The sequence below is a fragment of the Mus caroli genome, chromosome 1 (assembly GCF_900094665.2).
Source record: "Mus caroli chromosome 1, CAROLI_EIJ_v1.1, whole genome shotgun sequence".
NCBI lineage: Eukaryota > Metazoa > Chordata > Mammalia > Rodentia > Muridae > Mus > Mus caroli.
Genome location: NC_034570.1, coordinates 80,902,508 through 80,917,979, shown reverse-complemented (window position 1 = coordinate 80,917,979; position 15,472 = coordinate 80,902,508). Strand labels below are relative to the sequence as shown.

The 15,472-nt window shown below is 45.2% G+C and overlaps 1 protein-coding gene across 1 annotated transcript in view; it reads right to left on the bottom strand.

Moving 5' to 3' along the window:
- Positions 1-2,340: 2,340 nt before the first annotated feature.
- Spp2 (secreted phosphoprotein 2) overlaps positions 2,341-15,472 on the bottom strand; it is a 19,602-nt gene continuing 6,470 nt past the window's right edge. The window contains exons 5-8 of the mRNA XM_021171446.2: positions 11,543-11,597; positions 10,403-10,453; positions 8,112-8,207; positions 2,341-2,455 (exon numbers count right to left, since the gene is read on the bottom strand). Of these exons, the coding sequence (XP_021027105.1) occupies positions 8,122-8,207; positions 10,403-10,453; positions 11,543-11,597 (192 nt within the window). The 3' untranslated portion in view covers positions 2,341-2,455; positions 8,112-8,121. The remainder of the gene's footprint in view (positions 2,456-8,111; positions 8,208-10,402; positions 10,454-11,542; positions 11,598-15,472) is intronic.

The window sequence follows — 15,472 nt, the reverse complement described above, 5'->3', positions numbered from 1 at the left end:
GGGGGCGGGGAGGGGGAGAAGATCACTTCTGGCAGGTGACTCCCACACACCTGCCTCTGGAGAGAAGCCAGAATTTTTCTGCTGGAAGCCCTATGGTGGCACAATGACATTCTTGTAGCAAGGGTTGTCACTGTTTGTCTTACTCTGTGGTTTCCACTGAGGTCAGAGCCAAAAGAGAGAGTCCTAGTACTGACTGCATTCCTCAGCCCCACCCCTGAGAACAGCTAAGGGGCTGGCTTGTTTAATCGAAAATACCTCACATCATTCTGAAGGACCCTGATCACATCAGCTCTTACAAACAACCTTGTCCGGGGACTCGGAGTCTATGAATCTCACCAGCTCAGTCCATCTTCCTAATGTCTCCACTGACGGCAGCAGCTGGCGAACCCAGTTTCTCCATCAACTGTGTTGATATTTTAGCTTGCTGGCGAATGCTTGCAGAAAAGCTACCCTCTAAGAAGGCCTTGGCTACACTGCTGTGCATTTAGGCATGTTCAGTGTGGGTGCTGGCTCTCACTCTCCCAAGGCACAGACAGACTCACAATGACAGTTCACACCTGCCTCCTGCTTGCTCCAGTACCAATGACAATTGCGGAGCAAGGGCCACCCATTTCACACCTAGGTATGTTTGCTGCTGTCTCCTCCAGAGGAACGTGGAAGAAATGTGCAGTAAATTCAAAGACTGGGAAATTACATAATTATGTAGATTCATAACAAAATTGTGTGTACATTTTAGCCTATTTTGACCATAAGGGAAATCACAGCTGCCCTGCAGAGATGTCTACAGATAAGGTCTCTGGGGGGCCCAGAGTGTGGGAGTTTACTGAGGTAGAGGGAGTGATTGGGTTCAACTATAAAGGCAGAAGAGAGTTTATGATTTATGAATGTTGGTTAAACATGTATCTTTAGAATGTCTTCATCTCCTCCAGACCAGCGCCATCCCCAACACCTTGTTCTAATTCTTCAGTCTTCAGTACAATGTGTCAGTGTCTGAAACAAATACCATGACAGGATACAAGCAGGAGCCACGCCCGAAACACATTCAGTAAGTGCCAGGTAGCTGCATATAAGAAGCATTCTGTATAGCATCTTGACTCGCTGTCATTTGCAGAAGCCTTGCACAAGCAACTCCATCTGTGAGAGTAGGTCTCACCACGAAGCTGAAGCTGGTCTCAAACTTAGAGTTCCCCTGTTTCAGCTTCTCAAGGCTCACCAACAAGCACTGCACTGCTGTGCCGGCATGCTAAACTCTTAATGGGAGAACGGATGCCATCTCACAGTTTTACAGGCACACACGTGTGCACACACATACACACACACACACACACACACACACACGACTCACACCAAACCACAAATGGTGTCCAAAGGAGGCAGATTTGGGGATGAGACCTATTCCCTTGGTGGGTTTGTTGCGAATGCCCACTTTGGAGGATATTTCATTCTGTAGCTAATTTATTAGACTAAGAAATCTAAAGGAAAGCAGTAGTAGTATGTGGTGCTCCTATAGGGACAGTGGTCGATTGCGATGAGTCTTACTCTTTAGCCACAGAATCAATTTTTTCTCAGTTAAAAACCTTAAGTGCACAGAAAGCAGCGGAAGATCCTAGGAATCCTGCTCCCTCACTCCCTGCCTTATTTCCTTGAGAAGTATCTCTCACTGAACCCAAAGCTCTATAGGCATGTGTGGCCATACCTAGCCTTGGTTTTATTTATTTATTTATTTAAATAGATGAGATCTAGGGATTCAAACTCAGGTTCATATGGGCATTGATCAATCCCACCCACTGAGCCATCTCCCCAGTCCACTAAGCTATTCTTGGAACAGTTCTATGTGTACAGAAACACAGGACACAGTATAAACACAGGACAAAGTAACCTGTTCTCCCACCAAAGATGTTCTCTGTTATTAGCAGATTGTGCTATTGTGTCAGCGTTTTCTCCATCTGATGACCCAGGCTGCTGTGTGGTCAGTCACATCCCACTGCATGGGTGTGTGCCGTCTCATCCATTCTCTGGGGCTTAAGGAGCAAATGGTGTTATGTACCATGTTGTCTGTATCATATGGGAGAGTATTCCTGCCCTAAAAGTCACCATGATGACTTACAAAGAAAGGCAACAGGATGCTTGAGCCTGCTTGCTTTTAACAAGATGTTAATATCTATTGTCCATTGGCTGAAAACACTCGAAACATAGTTACTTTGTGAGCCTCCATCCCTAGCATCCTCTTCATGCCTCCTAACATCAGTTTCTCATCTGAAATTGGATACTTAGTGATGCTCTAATCTGAAATTGGATACTTAGTGATGCTCTATTCCAAACCAGACAATGAGAGAGCAGTAAAGGAAGGGAACGATCTTTATTGCATGCAGAGTGGAGCTTATAAAAAGGAAAAAGACACCATTCTCCATGTCTGTCTTCATTTCAGCGTCTGCTCCTCTTTCTTTCATGAAATCTATTCAAGAGAGAAGGAAGGGCAGGTTAGACCACCATAGTATGCATCAGCAACCTGAGAAGGAAGGGCAGGTTAGACCACCACAGTGTGCATTAGCATCCCCGTGCTGGAGGCTCAGCCTGGGATGCCTGGGCAATGCTCAGAAAGTGATCTAAATGCTACAGGAGATTTGAACAGCTCCACACTGAGCAGCCTGCTTTGGACCAAAGACAGGATGAGAAACACCACAGGTAGATGAGGTAGCCTGATCAGGGGATAGAGATACAGCCACAGAATAGGAACTCATTTTTCAAAACAGGGAAGACCAGAGAAACTCCTTGCAGGGGCTCTAGCCAGGCATTAGTCTGTGAATGAGAGACAGAGGGGTCAATCAAAGCAGTGGCTGGCCAGAGGCTGTGACAGTCTGAGGAGATAGGGCTAGAGACCAAATTTCCACAAATCTATCCGCTCAGCCACCCATCAGTTAATCCATGCAGTAAGCAAGAGTGTGTGGAACATTGAAGGAGGGTTGTAAAGATTAAAAAAACCCCAAAACACGATATTGACTTCCCCAAATATTTAAAGTCATAAGCCAGTGGAGAAGATGGATGCCGCCCTACTACACGCTGTAAATGAGGTTCCAGATGCCTGACTACAGAGACAAGGGGGAATCAGCCCCTGAAAAGGGCAGTGCAGAGTGAGGTGCACTCAGGTGAACTGGACCGGACCTGGGGATGAAGGTGAGACCCAGGATCTAGTGGGGATTGCACACTGTGTGAGACATCTATGTGAGGCAGAGGCAGAGGCAGAGGCAGAGGAAGGCAGGATGTCAATAAGGGGTGCAGACGGGGACCACACTGGGGGGGGGGTGCTGCCCATATGCCATAGTCCTCGGGAGCTCAGACTTCATCCTTCATCCTTCAGGTTAGTAGGGCTCCCTGGAACTTGTATTAAGGGGACTCAGTGACTAAGTCTTTGAGGGCAACAAGAACTGCCAGGAAGAGTTGGGACACATACAGCTAGAAAGGAAGAGGAGCCAAGAACATGGAGAGGGGCAAGGAAGGAAGGAGGCCTGAACTGATGTCTGTGGCATGCTAGTCACAGCCATGAAGGAGACGGGTGGGTCTCTAAGGAAGAACTTCGGTTTAAGCTTGGAGTGGAGTAGTCAGTAGAAGTGGGTGGCATGCTGTTGCATACTAAGTTCAACCTGGAGGGATGGATCGGATCCACCCCAGGCAAGCACATCAAAGCATAACCACTGCAAATCCTGGGAAGTCACTGTACGTGGTAGAGCATTGGTAAGAGATGCAGAACAGGCAGGAATGAGAGCCAGGGGAAAGTGGAGAATGGGGTGTGGTCAGGTTTTGCCTCGGGGGCCCCCGTGCAGGTTCCCCACTCTTTTTGTGGAGTCTCGCTCCTTCTGTAGGTAAGCATGTTCTGGAGATCATAACAAGAAATTCTCACCAGTGAGTCTGAAACATGAACAATGAAATCACTCTCCAGAGGCCAAGGTGCCTCAGGTGTTAGGGAACAGTGCCCCCACCTGGTTGCTGGTGGTAAGTACACAGCTCACACTTACAGAGCTGTGGCTGGCTACTTGGCAAGAGTACATTATAGTGCCACTCAGCACATGGCAAATGTATCTCAAGCACTGAAGCTTCATATACAGATGTATCTCAAGAAGAAAACAGACGCGTGGGAAGCAGGCATAAGAAGATAAATCCAAATCCCAACACTACCTCTATGAGCAGGGCCTCTCTGACCTCCTTGCTTCCCTTCTCTAAGAAACAGATGATTTAATACGATACAATACAATACGATACGATATGATACGATACGGCATGGTATGGTATGATATGATATGATATGGTATGATATGATATGGTATGATATGATATGATATAATATGATATGGCAGGTATATGATATGGTATGGTATGGTATGGTATGGTATGGTATGGTACGGTACGGTATGATATGATATGATATGATATGGCGGGGATATGATATGATATGATAAAGTGTGATACAGAATGGTATGCTATAATATGCTATGGTATGATATGGTATGATATGATATGGTATGGTAATGTGTGATACAATACGATATGATATGATGTGATGTGATTGACACAAGATGGTGGGTGGGAAGGCAATAAGCATACTTGTGAGTCATGCTCTCTCTGGGTGCAGAGAAGACATTTGATCAACAGTAGCTGAAGGAATATGTGGAAAAATCGGGGCACTCATCTTTTTGTCATTGACTTATGGGCCAAAACCACCATCAGATCTGCCTCTGACACCGCTCTTAGGCACAAGCTAACAATCCCAATGCCAGCCACAGAGCAGCGTAAAGGAAAACGCCCCAGCTCAGATTCTTCAGGCCAGACCACAGTTGCCAAGACAGAACTGTCGTAACTACAAAGATTAAGAAGCAGACCCTTTGCAACACAGGAATTGGACCTTGGTTTTCCAAACTATGTATTTTAGAATCCCACTAACAACATCACGACTCTTTTACTAAGTACTAGATTTTACTCTCTGCTCTAGTATTAAATCATTTCTGGCAACCTCAGAGAAGACTGGAATGGTATTTACTAGATCATAGACACACTTGCTCAGTTTCTAGTTTAATCCAGGGACTAAGGCAGGCTCATGATAAAACAGAGAAAATGGGATTCACAGTTTTAGAATAGCAAGCTCACGAAGACCAACCATCCACCCATCCTACCCTGATTATTTAATGAAATCAATGGGGATATTTTTATAAGTAACTTTATATAGACATACGGCATATCTTCACTAGTCATCAAACTAAAACAATAAGGATTACCAGTAAGACATCTGCAAAGAATCCATGGCTCAATGGGAAGAAAAATAAACAAATAAAAAACCAAACCAACCAAACAAAAACATCCCAAATAGCCTTGCAGGTGCTGAGCCTCGCTCTCAGGGTTGGATTTCTGTCAGAGGCAGTGGTGCAGGTTTAGAAAGAGATCAGCTGAGCCTGGAGCACACTGGGGCTGCCTCCTCAGTAGAACCAGAGTATGGCCATTACTAGTTTCATTTTATGACCCTAGGCAACACCGTGGGCTGTTTCAAAACCTGCCCTGCTAAAGGTCACATGAGGCCAGAGATGTAACTGGGACACTATCGACAATCGATGAACAGGCCGAGGCTGCTGCACTTGGTCTCCAGGCTGTGCTGCATCTGAAGACGTGTTTTGGGTGATTCATTTCTCCACAGATGTTAGATGATCTGTTGCAACACATACATCCATGCACACTCGGTGGAGTCATATCATTAATAAGCACAGCACGCTCATCTACTGAAAATTCTGTTCTCAAACCCCTCCCCTCTCCAGATGCTCGACAGGGCAAAGGGCAGGTCTTTGCATGTATGTAAAGAGTACAATGAGTTTCTTTCTTCAAAATGATGAGTTTCTTGATCTCAGCAAGAAGTTGGTTTTTATTTTTAGATTAAAAAGATCTGCCACTTGCGTCTTTCATCCACAGTGGATTTTTTCTCTCTCCATTTTAGTAAAATGTCAGCTGACTTCTTTCAAATCATAAGTTGTTAAAATTAATTATGCCATGCTTAGCTGCCTTTCTGGAAAACGTCTCTCAAAAAACCCAAAGTAAAAGATCCCAGCTCAAAAGAAACACAATGAGCAGAGATGTGCCCTGTGTCATGGGCTGAAAGCAGGTGATAGGATGAAGGTGATAGGAATCTCCCTGGATCTGCTCTCAACAAGCCCATGAGTGTGATTGCATGTGTGTATGCACACCTCGTGTGTGCCCTCGGAGACCAGAAGACGGTACTGGATCCCCTGGAGCTGGAGTTACAGATGGCTGTAAATTACCATTCAAGTGCTGGAAACTGAATCTGGGCATCCCTGGGAGCTCAGGGGTGGGGTGGGTATGGGAAGGACAAAGCTAGAGGTGTGCACAGAGTTGAAGCAGTAAGGCTGCTGTGAGCTATGCTGGGGCGCTCAGATCCTGTCTGAAAGCAGGCAGTGCTGTTTACACTCTAACACGTGCGGAGAGCTGTAGACAGGGCTCAGCGGTTAAAAGCGCTTGCTGCTCTTGCAGAAGACCAAAGTTCAGTTCCCATCACATGAGGGCCCCAGGCATGCACAGGTTGCCCACATACACACACAGGCAAATACTCATACACATAAAATAAATAAATGTTTTCTTTAAAGATGTAAAGTACATGGATGCTGAGGCTTCGGTAGTAATGTGTGTGTGCTGTAAACATCGGTGCCCGGAATCCACACCTGTAACTGCGTTTTAAATATAATTTAAAATTGTTAAGATTTATTCATTCTATTTATGAATGTCTGCACCTGTGTGTGTGTGTGTGTGTGTGTGTGTGTGTGTGTGTGTGTGTGTACCACGTGTGCTTGGTGCCCATGGAGGTCAGAAGAGGGTGCTCGATCCCCTGGAACTGAAATTACACATGGCTGTGAGTTCTGTGGAACCACGTGGGTTCTGGGAATCAAACCCAGGTCTTCTGGGAGAGCAACAAGTCCTCTTAACTGCTGAGCCATCACTCCAGCTCCTGCAATTGTATCTTAAGTTTCCTTTTAAGTGTCTCCCTCGTGGATCCCTTTTGGATTTTTCAGAATACTTATTCTGCTTTCTCTCATCCTGGTACCAGAGAGTGTGTATAGTGGTGAGACTCGACCATACTGGGTGACGGCTTAGTAGATCAGGGCTCAGTCTACCATTCCCCGAAAGCACTGGGGGGAGAGTATACAATACATTACTCTGATTTGCTCAGTGTCTGGATTTTGCACAGCTTTGATTTAGCCCACAAGCCAAGTCTACATCAGAGGGTACCAGTGGAAGATCAAGGTCTCCTCATCTTTCCAGGATAAACACAAGGACAGCAGAGAAGGCAGGCAGTGTGGGATGAGGCCTCAAGGCCAGAATGCATTCAGTCCATTAGTATCGAGGGAAGGAAATGGCAGGCTGATATTAGATAAATCTGCCAATACAACAAACAATCCTGCACTCCACAGATGCCAGGAGACAAGGAAGGACAGAGGAGGTTCACTGATGCTCCCATGATCTATAAGTTGAGAAAACGAAGTTGGTAGCAATGGCATCAACCAAGAAAGGAAGCCAGCAGAATTTCCAGATCTCACAGTCTAGCCACAGCCAATGACCCTAGCAGACAGTTGACATAAGGACCCAGATCATGGAAGTGTGTGGCCCATTCGAAGATAGGCTACACATCAATGACAGTGATGATCAAGGAAGAGGAAGCGATGACAGAGTAATCAATAGAGGGGAGAAAGAACTGGGTTGAGAGAGTATAAGTGGCCACCAGTGTTGAAACGACAAGGAAAAGTCAAAAAGGATTTCATAAAAATATTACGGAGCCTCCTGGGAAAGATGGAGGGAGGGCAACACTGGGGTAGAGAGGTTGGGAAGACCAGGGGATATTCTCTTTGTGGTTTGGAAAAGTGGAGAAACTTGGTCATATCAGTAACAGCAGATGCCATGTGGGGAAGATGGGGGCTCACAAGATGGATGCACAGTGCCTGGAGGAGGTAGGAGGTAATAGAAGATGGAGTGGGTACTAAAGGGCCTGGAAAGGATACCATGGCACTTGTTCTAAGTCTCTTCTGCTTCTAACAGAAGTCATAGTCATACATGTTGTCCCTTACCTCCAGGATGTCACTCAAAGCCAGAATTTACTCTTGCTCTGCGATGGAGGTTCAGGAACCTTCTATGGGCAGGAGGCTGTCCCCTCCTCATGATTTCTAAGGATGGAAGGGAGAAGCAGTCTCTGTCAGGCATAAATGGATGAGGCCAAGGCAAACACAACCTGAGCCCTCGCTGCCCACAGAACACCCAAGGCACCATCTCCTGCCTTCCTCAACAAGCCTCCAGCCCTTTCAGGTCACAGTGGCACCCAGAGCTGACTTCTCACTCCACAGCCCATGTCACACTCTCAGCTGCAAGCCCTCGAGGGCAGGAACTGTCACATTTCTCTTTCAGGCATCTGTGGAAACTGCCCCATGCTTGTCACACACGTTTGTGGAATTAAATGAAATCATCATGTTCAGAGGCATCTCCGAGACAGCTGTACATCTGCATTAATGATGCTCCAAGTCCCCCAGTGTGGCTAAGTGGTGGCTTAGAGATGCCTTTTGACACACACAAGAGGGCTAATCACATGAATTTACATCTGTACTGTATTCTCTCGGTCTCTCTCTCCTTTTAACTATGTCTCTGTCTCTTTCAGTTTCTGTGTGTATTTTTTCCTTGCCTGTCTCTTTCTGTCTCTCCACGTGCATATGTGTGTGTGTGTGCATGTGTGTGTATTTCCTTCTAACTATGTCTCTGGATCTCTGTCTCTCTCTTCCGGTCTCTCACCACTAGGGAAATCTGACATGTTTTAAAGACACTCACACATCCCTGTCAAGATACCCATATCGTAAAAAAACTAATTTTCAGTACAAAGCCCATGGGGACCTGCAACCTTCCAACAACCAAGTCAGGAGTTTGAATACCAATCCTCTGACCCCAGTCAACATCAGTTGAAAGCACCAATCAGCTGCTTTCCCAACACTTCATATGGTGGAACAGAGACCCAGCTCACCTGCTCCTGTGTCCTTAGCCCCAGAAACTACAACATAGTTACAGTTTGCTGTCCAAGATGCTGAATCTGGGGATGTGTTGGTATGTAGCAATTGGAAGTAAAGCCCTCATGTAGGTTATCAATCTAAACTGTCAATTAAACTCCTGTTTTTGACCATTTCCAGAATCAAAACCCAAGATAAAACAGTTGCTACCGTGACAAACATTCAAGGACTAGGCCATGGATCCTGAAGACATTTCTGAAAGAATTGCCCCAAAGAACATGTCAGTGGCAGTGATGGCTATGCCAGCTGCGTGTTCTCCCAAAGAGACAAGCCTTGTGAGTGTGTGTGTGTGTGTGTGTGTGTTGGAGAGGGGTTTTAAAACTTAAGTTTCAGGTTTAATTCCTGTCACACAGGATCGACGGGAGCATGAAGTCGGGACCCAGAGCTCCCTAATGTTTGAGTATCAGTGTCCTTATTGTGGCAGGGCTCTGAACACAGGGTGGATTTCACAATGCTGCAAAGCAGTGTAGAGAATGCACAGGTGTAGAAGACAGATAGGTTCAAAGTCCTGATCTCTGTCCTAGTCACATGGCTGGGGACAACAAGGTCCACCCTGACTCTTCCATGGGTACATCGCCACACAGTGGACCCTATAACTCAGACACTGCTGAGGGGGTGAATCTATATAAGGACAGAGCCTCATTAACCAGAAAACTGCCCTTGCCCTTGCCTGCCTGCAGAGATGTTAGGACCATTGTCTGGAAAAGGATCTGTAGAAACAGAGAGAAATACCTTACAGAAGCCCACAGGGAGTCGGGGGAGAAGACAGTGAGGCCATAGCCTGGAAGTGAGGGCCAAAGGAGGAAGCCTTAGTAGGCAGCGAGTGTGGGTATATGCTCTGTATTTACCAACTTACACCAAGTGTTTTCCATACTCAACTCCTCTGGGTAAAAGCAGAGAACACAGAGTGTGCAGAGCCACCCAGGAGACTGAATAAGGAAACTGACCTTATAGGGAAGGGACTAAAGTCCCAGTCTCTTCTATTTACTGAGAAGTCTGGCCAAGTCTGGTAAAGGAGGGAGATAGTCAGAGGGGAGGTTGCCCAGAAAATGTCTAAGGTGGGACAAGAAGAAAAGCCAAGTGGTGACTTTTTAGGCTGACTTAACATTTGATTTCTGATAACTTCTGTGAGCAAGGGCCTCCAGGTTATCTTTTCCTGATTTACAAAGCAAGTACATGCATTCATGCTCTTCTTTGTTGAAATGGTTTCCTAATTCAGGGTCTGTCCCCCTATGCAATGGCTTCAGTATGGCCCCTGCTGCTCAGCAAAGTTTCTAGTGGCATTTCCCGGAAGGAAACAGACCACTTACCAAGTGACCGGTCACGGAATTGTTCACTTCTGGATTCATCAGAAAGAAAACCTGTAACACATTAGCACTCATCAGGCCGGACCCCTCCACCCACTTCAGAGGACCTGAAGCTGTGGATATCCTCCTTAATCAGAGGAGCCATGTAGGACAGCAGAGAATTTTACTGACGTTAACACCGATATGAAAACTCAGCAGAAACAGTCTTAAAAATGGCTTCCGAATGGTAGCACACGGATGGCATTCACAGTTAAACATTGTACAGGGAGGAGGAATGGAGATTCTTTTCTCACCAACAGAGACACCAGGAGAGACTGTGACGTGCATGCTAATCACATGGCTGGAGACTGCTGAGTCTACCCTGATCAGGCACACAGCCACACACTAGACCCTACAACTTGGATGGTGCATGAAGGGAGAAAAAGCTTAAAAATGAGGCTCTCTTAATGCGCACGCTGGTTGGGTTTTTGTTTGTTTGTTTTGCCTTTTTTTTTTTTTGTCAACTTGACATAAGTTAAGTCATCGGACAAGAGAGTACCTTGGCTGACTAAATACCCCTAAACAAGTCTGTGGGACATTTTCTCAGTTGATGAGTGATGTGGGTGGGCTCAGACTACTGTGGGTGCTACTATTCCTGGGCAGGTGGTCTTGGGCTGCATTAGAAACCAGGCTGAGGAAGCTATAAAGAGCAAGCCAGTAGGCAGCACCCCTCCATGGCCTCTGCTTCAGTTCCTGCCTTCAAGTTCCTACCTTGAGCTCCCTTCATGACAGACTGAAGATGAATAAGCCCTTCCCTTCCAAGCTGCTTTTGGTTGTGATATTTTATCCCAGTGATAGAAACAAACCAGAATGGGGAAACTGACTCTGACCCTCCCGACCTGCAGACATGTGGGACCACTGCATGTAAGCCTAGATGTAGAACTCTGTGGAAATGTGTAAGAGAGGGGTTGTATCACTGCCCAGTGAGGTAAGAGGGGAGTAAAAGTGAAGTCAGGTGTTCGCTTTTTTGTAATGACTTTAACTGCTCAAAGGTTATCTGAAGAGAACTAGACATATCTAGCTCTAAATGATTCACAGAGAACTGTGTTAGGAAGTTGTGTGAAGGAAAAGCAAATAATATTATGGTAACAGAAATCAGCTTACCGAGCAGATAATCATTTCTTCGTCTGTGGGATCTTGCCATGTCCCCAATCATCAGCTAAAGAAATTTAAGCATCAGGATGAAAAAGAAAGCTGTAAGCACTACATAGAGGGCTCAGATATTTAATGCATTCAGAGAAATAAGGGTAACTCTCAGTGGCATCTAATGTGTATATCCAAGAAAACACGGTAGGACAGAGAGAGGCTGGAGAGATGGCCCAATGGTTAAGGGCACTGCTGCTCCTCCAGAGGACGCAGGTTCAATTTTCAGCATCCACATGGCAGCTTAAAACCATCTGGAACTACAGCCTGGCCTCCTCAGGCACCAGGCACACATGTTGAGCACAGACATACATGCAGTGAAAATACCAATTCACATAAAATAAACACATAAATTAAAATAATTTAAAGGGATGATAATACATGGAAAACAGGTGCAGTGGTGCAGGCCTGAATCCAAGCAGTCTAGGGATAGAGACGGGGAGGTCATGAGTTCAAGACTAACCTGGGTTATAAAATGAGACCTTGCCCCCCCACACACACATACACACAAAGAAAAGAAGGGACAGGAGCAAGGAAGAAAGAAAGAAAGGAAGGAAGGAAGGAAGGAAGGAAGGAAGGAAGGAAGGAAGGAAGGAAGGAAGGAAGGAAGGTGGGAGAAAGGATAGAGGGGGGCACACTCAGCATCTCCATTTCCAACAGGATTAAAACTATGTATCCCCAGAAATGTGTGGCACAAACACTCCCAGCATCACTATTGATAATAGCCAATACATATAAACATCTCACATGTTGACTAGCTAGTGCTCAGATTAATCACATATAGCATATCTACACAATGGGAAATTATTTCACAATGAAAAGGAATGAGACACTTTCATACCCCTTTCCATATTACACACAAACATGTTTATGCATGAGCCTGCAAAACATCCAGCTAAGTGACACAAGCAAGTCACAAATGGCACATGCTATATGGGCTATTTATGTGAAATGATCAGGATGGAAGACGCAGTGGATGCAGAGATCAGATCTGTATTTGCTAGGGGTGGGAGAATGTAGACTAGGGAAGGATTCATCTCAGGAGCCTCTCTCTCCATATGATGAATGTGTTCTGAATATCAATAGTAGTAGCAACTTGACCACCAGCATGCAAACACACCCCAACCCTATGAACTGCACATGTGTACAAGATTGAATGACATGGGAATTGTAGCTTAGTGGCATTGCTTAAAAATGAAAGGAAAAAAAAACTATTACGCCAAGGGCTAAGGATGTAGCTTGGTGGCAGAGCACATAGTTTGTTTAGGAAGCCCTGCATCCCATTCCTAACACCACACGAAAATAATAATCACGGTATATATTGAAAATATATGTAAAAATAAAAAGTGAAATGGAATCTGTGGGAGAGGCATATGACCTTAGCCAGGCCAAGAAGAGCAATGGCCGAAGATTCAGGTGACGTCAGCTAGAGATGAATGTTCCCTTTGCCTCCTGAGTACCAAGGATGCAAGTAGGGAAAAGATGGGGCTGGGATGTAGCTTGGTCAGTTAGACACTTGCCCAGCAGGCATGAAACTCTGGGTCCAATCCCTAGCATCAAATAGAACTGAGCGTGGTTGGCCCCAACCTTCTATAGTTCCCTACAAGCCACCATATACACCAGAAAAATCACAGTAACAAAATTTCCCTGCATACCGTCCCTAGCAGCACACAAAAATAATAATCACAGTTTACATAGAAAATATATGTAAAAAATAAATAGTAAAAAGGCTCTGTAGGAGAAACATATAACCTCAGCCTCATAGGATCCGGTCATTTCTGAATTAGCGGGACGATATGTCCCAGGTACATCAGAGGAGTTGACTCGGACCATCCAGTAAAGGGACCCTTGGTATTTAGCATCAAGAAACTGGGAAAGCTCAGAAATTGCCTGGGAGGTTGGCCCTCAGAAGTCAGCAGTGCGACTGAGATCAGTCAACAATGTTTCTGTTCTCTGCACTGGGAAGATGTCCCCATGTGACCCTGAGGTCTCTGGTCATTGGTTTCATGACTTTATAATCCTAAAATACACTTCATGATGAAACAGCCAAGGGGTGGCTGTGCCATCTCCGTAGACAACATTAATGCTCATGTGCAGGTCTTGAAGTTGGAGTTTTATACACTTTTAGTATAATGTTCTCTCTTGGAAAAGTGAATGAAAGTAGAAGACATGGATAAAGTTATTCCACACAGCTGTACAACAATGGAAAAGATGTAAACACCTGTCAAAGATATTATCCCACAACAAATGACCAAATGATGTAACTGTGATGTTAACCTCACCATTGGAATCTAGAAGGGTCCTTTGTGCTGTATTCCCATTTCTTTCCCAGAATTCTTGTGTTCTTTTAACAAGTACTTGCTGAGCACCTACCTGGTATCAATTATAAATGAGGCAGATGAAAATGAATATTCCTCTGCCTCAGGAGATGAGGTCTAGTATGGAAAGCAGTCAAGGAAGAAGGGTGATAGCAGGTCACAGATGAAGAGCATTGATTTCATAGTAATATTGCAAACCACTTTGTCATGGCCAATGTTGATCGTTAACAGAATTAGGAATTACCTAGGAGATACACCTCCTGGGGAGTCTATGAAGAGGTTTAAGTAAGAGAAGACCTTCTCTAAATGCAAGTGGGATGGGCCATGGTCTGGGGTTCCAGGCTGATAAAAAGAGGAAAAGGAAAAAGCCAGCAGAGTGACAAGACCCTCCTCTCTGTCTCTGTCTCTGTCTCTGTCTCTGTCTCTGTCTCTGTCTCTGTCTCTGTCTCTGTCTCTCTCTCTCTCTCTCTCTCCTGAATTCAGACACTGTGTGACCAGTACCACATGCTTCTGTTGTCACAGTTAAAGCTGTCCTTGCTGCCATGATGGGCTGTGCTTTCAAACTGTGAGCCCAAATGAACGTCCTCCCTCAACCCTTGTCCCAGCAACCAGTAAAGTAACTAGTACATGTCTCTAAGGCAATCACGGGCAAAAAGGCTTCTGCTACTGACTCAGCATCTGTTATACATCAGACCCTGGAACTGATATTTCACATCCACTCAGGCCTCATTTGGGCCCATAGAGTAACTAAAAGCAAGAAGAACCACTGATTCTAAGGCCCCTTCTCCTGTGTGTCACTTGCTTACACTATAGAATATAGCACGCCAGTCACTCCAGATGTGGTTATCTGACCTAGCTCATTCCCTTTCAAGGCTGAAGGCTCAAAGATGAATCAATATCTTAAACCTGAGGTCACTTTCAACTCCAGGAGGATCAAACTTTGAAGGGTCCCCATCCCACCCTGACTTCCTAGGGCAATTATCCTGGAGCAGAAGTCATCCTGTATAAGAACTAGGCTGGTTCCTTTGGGCAAAGACAGTGATTAATAGATTATCAATCTATTAACCAGAATGTAGGACAGATTGGGGTTGAAATAATGATGGGGACTCAAAGATAAGAATTATTTAATAATGCATACCTTTAACCTTCTGCCCCAATTTTTCTATAACTCTAAGACTCATGTCTAGACTCAAAAGATAGACTTGGGGGGATGGCAGTCACTAGACCCTTTTGCTTATTGCTCTTCTCAGTGTGGCCCCATTAAATAAATCTCTGTCTGTTTTTCACTATTTCTTTAGCTGGCTTATTGAAATGGATTGCTCCTAACTTGTTGGGACTGGAGCCCAGGCCTTTGCCCTAAAACTTCTGTTAATAGTGAGTGTCCTCATTATTCAGCATTTAACAGATAAAGAAATTGACGATCATGGAGGTTAAATGAAGGTCAAGTATCCTGACCTAGGGTGCATATCTAACAAATAGTTTTGAACACAGAGAGAGAGAGAGAGAGAGAGAGAGAGAGAGAGAGAGAGAGAGAGAGAGAGAGAGAGAGAGAGAGAGAGAGAGAGAGAGAGAG